Source organism: Oryctolagus cuniculus, chromosome 19 (assembly GCF_964237555.1).
Source record: "Oryctolagus cuniculus chromosome 19, mOryCun1.1, whole genome shotgun sequence".
In the NCBI taxonomy this organism is placed as follows: Eukaryota; Metazoa; Chordata; class Mammalia; order Lagomorpha; family Leporidae; genus Oryctolagus; species Oryctolagus cuniculus.
This window is the reverse complement of record NC_091450.1, coordinates 47,601,754-47,614,258: the sequence shown is the minus strand read 5'-3', so window position 1 is coordinate 47,614,258 and position 12,505 is coordinate 47,601,754. Positions and strand designations below refer to the sequence as shown.

Here is a 12,505-nt window from a genome sequence, read left to right as displayed (position 1 = left end):
ATTTTGACATCATATATATATATACACACACACACATATATATATATATGCAGCCATAAAGCCATAAGTCAAGACGATGAATGTGTCCATCACTCTTAAAGTTTCCTCATGTCCCTGTGTATAATCTCTTCTTATCTATCCCAGGCAACCACAAATTCGTTTCCTGTCACTGCTGATTGGTTTACATTACTAGAAGTTGATAGAATGCAATTACACAGAAAAATGTGTTCTTTCTTGTCTGATTTCTGTCATGGGGCATAATTATTTTGAGATTTATTTATTTTTATAGTGTGTATAAATAAGTTACTCCTTTTTATTTTTGAATAGTATCCTATTGGATGCTTATACTATGGTTTGCTTGTCCATTCACTTATTGGTCTCATTAAAAAATATGATATAAAATCCATGTGCAAGTCTTAATGTAGACGTGTACTTTTATTTCTCTTGGAAAATACCTAGGAGTAGAATGACTGGTTGTGGTGGGTGGACTTTGAGCTTTCAAGGAAACTGCCAAACTGTTTTGGGAATCCCAAACATAAGAATTCTTTCATATCCTTGCCCACACTTGATTTGTTTAGTCTTTTTCACTTTAGCCTTTCTGATAGTTGTGTAATAGCGTTTCATTGTGCCAGTAAGTTGCATTTCCCTTGTAAGGAGTGATGTTAAGCATCTTTCCATGTGCTGATTTTGCTTCTATATATTTTGGTCAGTGAAGTGTCAACTCAAATAGTGTCCCATTTAAAAAACTGGTTGTTTCCTTTTTATTTAGTTTTTGGAATTTTTAATATATGCTGTTTATAAAAATTTTATCAGCATATTTTACACTTCTTACTTATTTTACACTCTGTGGCTTATCTCTTTCTTTTTTTAAAAGATTTTTTTTTAGAGGCCTGTGCTGTGGCATAGCAGGTAAACATATGGGCACTGGTTTGAGTCCTGGATGCTCCACTTCCCATACAGCTTCCTGCTAATGGCTTAGGAAAGCAGTAGAATATGGCTCAAGTCCTTGGGCCCCTGTACCAATGTAGGTGACCCGGAAGAAGCTCCAGGTTCCTGGCTTGGGATCAGCCCATCTCTTTTAAATAAATCTTTTTTAAAAAGATGTATTTATTTGTTTATTTGAAAGGTAGAGTTAGAGGAAGACAAACACATACTCGCACGCGCGCATGCACACACACACACACACACAGATCTTCCATCTGCTGGTTCAGTCCTCAGATTGCCACAATGACCAGGGTTGGGTCAGGCTGAAGCCAGGAGATTGGAACTCCACTGGGGTCTCTCACATGCGTGGCAGGGGCCCAGGTACTTGAACTATCTTCCGCTGCTTTCCCAGATGCCTTAGCAGGAAGCTGGATCTGAAGTGTAGCAGCTGGCATGCAAAACCAGCACCCATGTGGGTGGCTGGTGTTGCAGGCAGTGGCATAACCTGCTGCCCCACAATACCAGTCCCTGTCTCTTCTCTTTCTTCTTTTTTTAACATACAGTTTTTTATTTGAGAGGCAGATTTACGGACAGAAAGAGGGAGAAACAGAGAGAGAGGTCCTCCATCTGCTGGTTTACTCCCCAGATGATCGCAACAGCTGAAACTGGGCCAATTGGAGCCAGGAACCAGGCACCTCCTCTAGGTCTCCCATGTGGGTGCAGGGGCCCAAGGACTTGGGCTATCCTCCACTGCTTTCCCAAGCCATAAGCAGAGAGCTGGATTGGAAGAGGAGCTGCAATACAAACCGGTACCCATATGGGATGCCAGTGCCGCAAGTGCAGGTTTAACCTTCTACACCATAGCGCCAGCCTCTCTTCCTTTTCTTAATAGTGTGTTTTGATAAGCAAAAGTTTCAGTTTTTGATGAAGTATAATTTGTCAGTTTATTCTCTTATAGATTACGCTTTTGGTAGCATATCCAAGAAATCTTAGCCTAACTTAAGGATACAAGAGTTTTTCCTGTGTTCTCATCTACAAGTTTTAGAATTTTAGGTTTATAATGTATTTTGAATTTATTTTTCTGATTATATTGAGGTGTGGATCAAAATCAATTAATTTTGTATAATGTTGTTTCTTCACCATTTGTTAGGAAGCTTGCTATTTCCCTAAAGAATTGCTTTTGCAGTTTTGCAGAAAATCAGTTTTCTGTATATCTGTGACTCTTTTTCTGAGTGCTCTGTTATGTTCCATCCATCTAATTTTTCCATCTTGTTGCTGGTGTTGGGATGCAGTTTTAACGTGCTCTTCACCTAATCTATTTTATTATAATAATTCATGGAGCTGCTTTTTGCCATAGTTAAACAAGTTGAGTTTAGTAATCCTTAGTTACTTCCTAGAGGTGTCAAAGAATATGGTGCATAGTAAATTTGGGTTTTAAAAGATGTGAACCTTAGGGATTGATTTTTGAATGCTGTACTGTGTACTCTGTGAGTTCCTGCACATAGTCCCCTCTATGCATTAAAAAGTTTAATTCCTGAAAATATGTTCATAAGTCCATTGACTTATAAGTTCGAAGTAGAAGGCAAATGTGAACACATCCACGTAGAGTGAAGTTTTAACGAAGTTCTGTGTTTTCTTTCTAATTTTCCCACTTCTTATCATAATAGACCCTTCTGCTTCTTTTGCATTGATGTGTTGATGGGTTCAATGTTTGTAAAACCATTCAAAAACAAGTACAAATGCTACACAATAAGCTAACAAAAAACTTGACAGACTAAAATGACAGTGCACAGCCATTAATGTCATTTGATGGTGACATGTAAAACACTTGCTCTTTTTCCCCTGGCTTTGTTATTTTCTTTATAAGTTCCTAAGATCAAATAACAGACAAAGTTCTTTTTAAATTGCCTCTCTCTCTCACACACGTAGGCACACATGGGCATCCAGACACGCATACCACAGATGCTTTGTAAGCGATGGGCTGCCCTCAGATTAGTTTGGTCAGAAAAATCAGAGGGAGACTCTTTCTGAGACCTATTTCATGCAAGACAGGCAAATTGTGTCCTCATTTCTGTTGTCTCTGGCTTCATCTGTAATCAGCAAATGGAACCCTGCAGCCTACCCAGTGTTTCATCTGCACTTGGTTGCTCTCCTCTAGTTTGCACAACACTGAACCATTTCATTTTGAAATTCAAGAGTGACACAGAAAGCCTGGGTGGGAGATTGTAATTTGGGAGAAGAGCAAGATCACCTATTTTGAAGAAAGCTGCGTGTTGCAGGAAATTGCGTTGGTTTGTCAGTCTCTGAGCCTCTCGGCAGATGTGCGGCTGTGACCCTGCTCTCCATCACCGGTGACCTAGAAATCACATAATTTCAGCCATTCTGGAAACCTATTCCCATCTGTTGTGCATGGCTTGTACACTTACCCCCTCTATTGCCAGCAAATATGTCTAAATCTTTTTACCTTACAGCGAGCCTTCTGCAGGAGGCTGCCTGGCTTTCTTTGCTGCCTTTTCTCATTGTCAAGTGATTGCCTTAAAACGTTTCTACCCAGATCTCTCTGATCCTTATGTAGGGGAGGCAGGTTTTTATTTCTGCACTTTTAGGATCCTTTGACTGGGTCTGAGAATTAAATTGGCAGAAGATAGATTAATAGAAGAAAAGCATATGGATTGTTGCTTGTAGATGGGAGTTCCTATAGGGAATGAAGCTGTAAAGAAATTTGAAACTCTAAGTCCTTATTTAGTAGGTTGAGTAGCGTGGCAGTTGTGGAAAAGTAAGAAATTTATAGGAGGTTGGGGCTGGTTCTGTGACGCAGCAGGTTAATGCCCTGGCCTGAAAGCTCCGGCATCCCATATGGGCGCTGGTTCGAGACCCAGTTGCTCCACTTATGATCCAGCTCTGTGCTATGACCTGGGAATGCAGTAGAAGGTGGCCCAAGTCCTTGGGCCCCTGCACTTGTATGGGAGACCTGGAAGAAGCTCCTGACTCCCAGCTTTGGATCAGCACAGCTCCAGGCGCTGCAGCCAAATGGGGAGTGAACCAGTGGATGGAAGACCTCTTTCTCTCTCTGCCTCTCCTCTCTCTGTGACTCTGACTTTCAAATAAATAAATATTAAAAAAAAAAAGAAATATGTAGGAGGTGGTAAAGGAAGGTAGGACATATAATATAATCTGCTTGTCCAGTTTTTGTTTTTAGTTTTTTTTCCCCCATGGCTCTCCATTTCTGGTAGTAAGAAACTGTGTTCTCTTCTGCTACTATGAGGGCTTCTTTTCACTTAGGAATTTTCAGCCATATCTGGATGTCTCTGGTGATAATGTTTCTTTTTCCCTGGTATAGGGAGTATACAGTGTCCTTCTTATATCTGCAGTTTTCTACATGCCTTTATGAAAATAATCCTTAAACTAAAGTGGCACATTTTGAGGTGGTATGTTCTACCATTCTTCATTCATTTTGCTAAATACTTCCCTTACAGAATATGGATATAGCCATCTTATATTTAAAAAGACTTGCGGGCAATTCTGATGAACAGTTTCCTTTGAGAAATACTAGCTTAGATCAGTAGGCCTTTGAAAATTGTCATTCATTGATGCTGAAAAGTTATTTTATAAACTAGATAATTTTTTTGTCCCATGCTGTAGCAATTCTATAGAGAATGTCCGGATTTCTTTAAGGAATTCTTAATTCAGTTGTCACTGTTTGCTGGAAGTGAGTTTTTCGTAAGTGTTAGATAGATAGATATAGCGATCGACAGATAGATGCATGTAGATAGATAGATAGAGGTATGTGTATTACATAAGGAATCATTATACAACTGTTGCGAATGTTGAGAATCTGATTTGTTTCTAATCAGATCCGTTTGTCTTTGATTCTTACTGTAAATATGGGGCAGTTTTTTCATTCCTTCTCCTGCCCCAAGAGAGAGAAAGTGGGGAGTTAAAAGATTATTTTATTTTATACATAGCAAATAGTCAATAAATGTTTACTGAAGGAATGAACCAACACTAACCTGTTTTTTTTTTCTTTGAAAATTTGTAGTAAAGGATCAGTAGTTTATACATAAAGGTTTATCTTCTAAAAATTAAGAGCAATTTATGGTCTTTGAAAATACAAATGTCTGGAACAATAAAAGCTTTTTAAATACTCTTCATTTCCTCTTACCTCTTAAGTCACCTCTGCATACACTTTGATGCTCTTTTTCTCGCCGTACCCCCTGCCCTCCAGAGTGGAAGATCTCAATATTAATTGTAGCTGAGATGATTGTGCTGCTGCTGCTACGCCTTCAGCAGGTCTCTTACAAGCTAATGTCACGGCATGGGGTCCATTTGCTCTGTGTAGCTATTCTGTAGTGCAGTGAGAATGCCTTGATTAATATGCTACATGAAAATAAAATGGATTTGGAAAAAATTATAACACTCATAAATATTAATTCACATTTGTATGGAATAGCACATAATTTTCAATATACTTTGGAGGCACCTTCAGCATGAAAGAAGATTTGGTCTCCAAAGAGAATGGTATAATTTTTTTAAAGCACCGTTGATACATTATTGAATATCATTTGTTTATTAATCCGATATTCTACATGCATATGATGCAGGGCAGTGGGTGGGTTGCGTGACAAAGAAAAGTGTGTTTTACCCTGTGGGGAGTTTTTCTATAACCCTTAGAAGTGGTATGATTTAATCATACCTGTGTAGAAGCAGCCCACAATGGATCTCACCTGCTCTTCCTGCTCTCGTTGCCATAATTCCTGAGTGTCTTTTCATGATAGCTGACAATTTTGCCTAAATGGGAAACTAAACACAGAAAATGTCTTGAACTAAGTGGATGACTGACATAGCTGACTGAGGTAGTGGATACCCAACAAAAGCATTCACTTCAACAGACATTTTTTTGAACATTTGCCATGTGGTAGCCTCATGGACAGGTCTGGGACTGCAGAATCAGTGCCCATATGCAATTGCTTTCATTTTAGCTTACCCATTAAACACTTCTTGCTGTTTGCTCCTTGTCTCAGAACTACCTCTTGGATGGCAGAGGGTAAATTGTGTCTAGTGATGACAGCTAGAAGTTAGATCAGAAGCCACCTATTTGCCTGTGAAACTATTCTTTGATGACTTCTTGCTTCAAGGATAAGGCCTTCCCCCCTTTTCTGGGGCTTTTTGTGATTTGCTGTTTCCCTCCTCCTATGCCAGCACTGCCTGACAGGTTCCTTGATTTCCAGCTTCTGTTATCTTTGTTTAGCTTGCTTTGCTGTATGTTATAGATAGGTTAGAGTATTTTATAGTCACTACTGTGCTTTACAGTTTTGCATGTTTTAATCAGTTACTTATTTATGTGTCTAGCCAGCATATTTTGGCCACATACTGTTTGCCTGGCTTATGTGAAATACTGGGGTTACTGGGATGAACTACTTAGTCCCTGCCCTCCTTCACATTCTTTCCAGGGATTATGCTACCGGCTGCCTCAAGGCCTTTGCACAAGCTGTTCTCTCTGCTGTGCCTTTGGGATCTAGGTCAAATGACAGTCATCTCCTCAGCCCCACTTATCTGCTCTGCCCTGGATCCTTCCCCCATTTTAGCACCCTTCAGACCAGTATTTCAGCTTGCAACTTTATATTTGTGTGACTCGGTTGGTTTCTGTCGCCCACATTCCAGATTCCATGTGGGTGGGGATTTTTCCCCACAGCACGGTTTTCCCACTTCCTGTGTAAGCTGGTGCTAAGTTTGTATTTGACCCCAAAACACAATGTACAGGCCTTAGTCCGTCCAGGCTACTCCAACAAAATACCATACAGTGAGCAGCTGATTATTAAGAAACCTTTGTTTCTCCCAGTTCTGGAGGTTGGTGAGGCCTTGTTCCTTATGGTCAGTGCCTTCTAGCTGTGACCTCACACAGTGGAAGGGGCCAGTAAGCTCCCTTAGTCTCTTTCATACGGGCACCGTTCACATTCCTGAGGGCTCTACTTTCAGGATCTAATCACCTTCTAAAGCCCCCACTTCCTAATACCACTGCCCTCAGTAAATTTTGGGGGAGACACAAACAGTCCATAGTAAGGCCCAACAATGAGGAGCATGACTGATTTGGGGAAGTGGTCTAGCACTCTGAGTGGCAAGTGGGGAATGATGAGATAGTGAGAAGCCACAGGATGGATACTACCTTGAGAATATCGAGTATGAAGGGGAGGGAAGAAAGAGTGGCATTTTGAAAAGGAGAAGTTGGTGAAAGGAAGTGTTTATTCTTAAATGTGTACTTAGGACTATAGAAACTGAGAAACGGTGAGGGGCGAGGCTCCATTAAGGAACATTTTCTGTCTAAAGAGGATCATTTGCACTGATTGACGAAGAACTAAGTACCAGAACATTTTTATTTTAGTGTTTAGTGTGTACAGCATTTCTTAGGGTTCTACGGACCACTGCATGTACCAGGTCATTTTCTGTTCTGGGAGCCTATTTATTGCACTGGCTTAGTCCCAGAGTGCTGATGAATAATGCCATTATCTGGACCGGACCCAGACCTCCTGCTGTGTCAGTGTGTCCTGGGCTGCCTGCAGGCACAGAACTCCACCAGGCCATATTTCTGCAGACGCAGCTCCCCACTCCAGGACATCGATTACCCTTCTCCTGCCCACCCTCCCCTCGCCCCCAGCCACATGGCAGAATAAATGAAAAGCTTCTGTTGATGTTGGTGATAATATTGTTGTTTCATTTTCCCAACAAGATAACATCTCAGAGGAACATGTGGTAAAAGCATAATGCATTAAGAAAACATTTTAATCACATGAATGGACAGTTGCTTGCTGGCTCACATCCACCTCACCCTGGTGTGTTCAGTCTTATGCAGTTTCCTTCAAATCAAGCATGCACTTAGCACTCTTTTTTCCTGAAACATGTAGTAACTGATGTACCGACTTAGGGAGTGAGTGTATGGAGTGTCCTTGGGGAATGTCATCTTTTGCTGGGGCCAGGACTGAATCAGAGTGAGAGCTAGCAGTATCCTAGGCGGCAGTGGAGCCACTTTTAGTGGACAGATCCTTTGCTGAGTATTCTGCACAATTAAGAATAGAATAGGTCGGCGCCGCGGCTCAATAGGCTAATCCTCCACCTAGCGGCGCCGGCACAGCGGGTTCTAGTCCCGGTCGGGGCGCCGGATTCTGTCCCAGTTGCCCCTCTTCGGGAGTTCAGTGGAGGATGGCCCAAGTGCTTGGGCCCTGCACCCCATGGGAGACCAGGAGAAGCACCTGGCTCCTGCCTTCGGATCAGCGCGGTGCGCCGGCCACGGCGGCCATTGGAGGGTGAACCAACGGCAAAGGAAGACCTTTCTCTCTGTCTCTCTCTCTCACTGTTCACTCTGCCTGTCAAAAAAAAAAAAAAAAAAAATAGAATGGATGTATTTGTGGTGGAACTCGGGATTCAGAAGAATTGAGAGCCAAGTTTTGTGGTTTCGGGTGTGCTCATATCCCTCTTCTGTCCCCCTTCCTACTTTTAGGAACACTATCTAAATAGCCTATATTTTGAGGGCAACCCTAGAAACCTATGTAACCACTACTTCCCTTCCTTTTCCTTCTTTTCTACAGAAAGATGTAGCACTTAAGCCTCAGGAACGTGTGGAGAAACGCCAGACTCCCCTGACCAAGAAGAAACGAGAAGCACTTACCAATGGCTTGTCCTTTCATTCAAAGAAGAGCAGACTCAGCCACCCGCACCACTACAGCTCAGATCGAGAAAATGACCGCAACCTCTGCCAGCACCTCGGGAAGAGAAAGAAAATGCCGAAGGGCCTCAGACAGGTGAGGGCTCGGAGGTGTTCCTTTTGTACCTGCAGAATCCTTTTCTTAGGTGTCCTCTGCATCTATATATTGTGAGGGATGCCGGAGGGGCTGCCTCTGCAGAGCTCTGTGCTAGCTTTTAAAGAGTCTAAGCCTGATCTCTGCTATCCAGATTTTTAAAATGTGGATGTGACGTTTCATCCTGGTACCCTGTGCTGTCTGCAACAAAGATTGGTGTTGATGCTACTGAGGTGTAGGGCATGCTGAAGTCTTGGTAATGGTCAAGATGGACTGGCTTGGAGTGGGGAGATCTTCATAATTAGAATTGCATACGTTGTTGTGTGTCTCATGGTTCGGAGGTGCTAAAAATGGCTGGCTGTGTGTGAGCAATGCCTTCATAAGATTGATATTTTCCAGGAGAGCTCAAATACTGTGGCATGTGGGAAGCTGTGGCAAAGAAGTGAATTTGCCTCTCAGCGCCTTACTTGTTCTCCGCAGCCCATAATTCAGGACTTATCTCTGTGATCTGCTGATTGTGTGAAAGTCTGGTTGTGGGGCTTACTGGCCTGCTAATAATTAGGTTTCAATGATCTACACAAAAATACGGCTCTTGGCATTTGGGGAGCCTTTCCGCCTGTGGAAATCCCCACATGAGATGGATTAATAATAAGAAATGAAGCTGTTTATAGCAGTTTTTCCGCACAAATCCAGAGGCTTTATTTCCTGTGGAGCTCCCTGTGTCCTGGATGTGTTTTGTTTTGTTTTTGGTAAGGCAACTGGGTGGGATTGACTACTACTTGAAGGAAGCAGAGGAAAGAAGTGTGGTTCACAGAGCAGGTGCTGCTAATTAGAGGCTGCATAGGTAATTTCTAGTTTGCAGGTGTTTCTCTGTAGAGGGGGAAGTTCTGGGATCATACAGAGATTCCAAAACCTGACCAACCATTAGACTCAAATCATGAACCTTACCAAACACAAATTCCTGACCGCCCCCTAGGGCCCAGTGAAATTGTAGTTTTTGATTTCTTACTTAAGAAAGGGCCACCCTAGTTGGTGATGATTTTTATTTAATAGATTGGTAGTCTCCAAAGCCTCAATAAGATGGAGTGGGCAGTTTGGTCAGTGTTCAGAAAGCAACTGGAGTGGACATCTTCAGCATGGACTCAAAAGACCCCCCCCGGACAATGCCCTCAAATCTGACCCTGAAGGGATGGATGGGTGTGTCCTGAGATACCAGGCTGGAATTATAATAGTAATTATTAACATTAATCTAATGTAGTAATTATCTGTGGTCATATATCGAATATAATAATTATCTGCAGTCATTCAGTGAAAGACTTTGTATAGTATAGCCTGTAATTGGTACCAAACTCTGCCTGGTAGATAATATGGTGACTTTATAGACTGGGCTCAAAGAGACAACTGCCTGAGGCCACTTATCTGTGAAGGACAGACTCAGGGGTTAGAATCAGCTCTTGCTTGCTTGCTTGCTTTTTTTTTTTTTTTTTTTTTTTTTGGGTATGTTCTCCCTCCTTTGTGTGATATGGTAAGGATTGGACGAAAAAGGAAGAAAACTCCAGGTCAGAAGAAGAGGGAGCTCCAGCTGTTTCTGGAAACTACTTCATGATGTGACTTTTGGTCCTAGAAATGACCTATGAAGGAACAAGAAGAAACAGGATAAACTACCAAGTAGTTCAGAGCACAGAGAAAGAGCTGGGAATTTTGAAAGTAACTGAATTTGGAGGACTTTTTGTTTTTGTTTTGTGTTTTTTGTTTGTCTGTTTTAACAGAAGTGATGGAGAGAGGAAGGTAAGGTTAGGTTCTATAAAAGGTGGTGTTCCTGTGGTGTTTGTCAATTCTGATTCAAGCCTCTCTTTGTGAGATATGTGAGAAAAGTAATTATTCCCAGTAGGGAGGGATTGTCACCACCCCTCTCCCCCTGGCCTGTGCCTCCTGGTGAATTGGGAGGAAAGCTTCTTACCCTTTCAGGAAAGAAACCAGCTTGTTTGTGAACGAACACGGATGTGGATCCTTGTTCCTGAACCTCTCAGCGACCTGATCTGAATTTCTGTGTTGTCTGTCCTCAGAGTTCTCCTTTCTCCTTTGTGAAACTGTTTCGAGTTTCATAGTCTCCTGGTGAAGATGTTTATGATCATAACAGAGGACCAGGATTTGTGTCTTGAAATTGAGTGGTTTTGGGTCTTAATGATCAGCCCCCTGGTACTAATGTTACTGAAATGAAAGCTGTCCTTGTTTTAGGGAAGACACTTGAAAAGCAACAAGCAACAGAGAAATAATCATATTTGTGGCCTGTGTAAGGTTTTTAAAAACCAGTAACATTTTCTTATCTTCAGTGTTAACGCCAAAATATACTATCCAATCAAGTGTTATATTTCTAGTAAGAAGAGAAGCAGAAGTTGATTATTGAGATAAGGTCATAATACCTTTTATTTGCAATGTTTCTGGAATCACGTGTGTTTATGTGAAACCCCAAACAAGTCACTGTCTTGTACTGCCTCTCTGAAAAATGAGGCGTTCAGGCTAGAAGATTTCCTAGGCTCTCATTCTGGGTTCATGGTTCTTTAAATTAGGAATAACACAGGGAAATACAGTGTTGTAGGGAACTATAAAGGAAGATCGTAATAGTCTTAGGGTAGTTTAGTTTTGGAGTCTGTCAGTCTGTAATTGATAGGCTCTGTGAAGGCATATGAAGGAGAGTGAGATGTATTTGTGGTGGGAGGGAGAGACATAACTTCTTGTAGGTCAGCCTAGACAAGGGCCATCTGTTGTACCATCATTGTGTTCGGTGGCCACAGTCAGTGGTCAAGCTTGTTCTAAGAATAGTTGAGATTGCTTTTCTATCATGCTAGGTGCCTATATATGTTACAATTTTATTTTCTTTTTCCTTTGCCTCTTTTTTAATTGATTTTTTTAAAAAAAGATTTATTTATTTATTTGAGAGATAGAGTTAGAGACAGAAAGGTCTTCCATCTGCTGGTTCACTCCCTAAATGGCCTCAACTACCGGAGCTGGGCCAATCTGAAGCCAGGAACCAGGAATTTTTTTTGGGATCCCCCACGCAGGTACAGGGGCCCAAGGACTTGGATCATCTTTCACTGCTTTCCCAAGCCATTAACAGGGAGCTGGATCAGAAGAGGAGCAGCCAGGATGCAAACTGGTGCCCATATAGGATGCCAGTGCTGCAGGCGGAGGCTTAACCCACCATGCCACAGCACTGGCCCCCTGCCTTTGCTTCTTATCAGACAGAGCAGTAGAGTACGATTCTAGATGGGAGGGGACCTTGAGATGGTAGTGAGCCCTGAGGAGCATTTCTGAGTTAATGGATTGTCCTTTAGTGCCTCTTCTTGAGGTAATCTGAAGAACTATAGAGGAAAGAGGACAGTGGGAGGTGAGAACGTAGTCTCTATATCTGACTTGGAGAGAGTGAGTTAAGTTTGCATCTTACTAGGAAATGGTACTTCCTGACTGGGCAGCTTAATGTACAGCTTTCCTGTAATTATGAGAAGATGTTGCTCCTTAGCAGAGATGAAATAATAGGATTTTTTCCCCTGAGAATCCATTGAATGCGACTAATCTTATTCACTCTTGAAGGTGCAATTATATACTTTTAAAATAAGAATGTGCAGCTCTAACACCAGACAGCTTTTTCTTTCTCTTGCCTGCTTATATATAAAACCTCAGCTCTTGTGATGTCTTCCCATTCTGTCAAAAGAAAGCTTTCTAACTGGTATTTACCTTGTTTGTTGGATCATGTTTATGTAAGTCCATGCTGACTTAGACAATGCTGAGCT

The 12,505-nt window shown here is 41.8% G+C and overlaps 1 protein-coding gene across 9 annotated transcripts in view; it reads left to right on the top strand.

Annotated features, from left to right (window-relative positions):
- AUTS2 (activator of transcription and developmental regulator AUTS2) overlaps positions 1 to 12,505 on the top strand; it is a 1,249,738-nt gene that overhangs the window by 309,419 nt on the left and 927,814 nt on the right. For all 9 annotated transcript variants that reach the window (XM_051847919.2, XM_051847927.2, XM_051847923.2 and 6 more), the window contains exon 2: positions 8,505 to 8,717. In XM_051847919.2, coding sequence (XP_051703879.1) covers positions 8,505 to 8,717 — 213 coding nt within the window. The remainder of the gene's footprint in view (positions 1 to 8,504; positions 8,718 to 12,505) is intronic.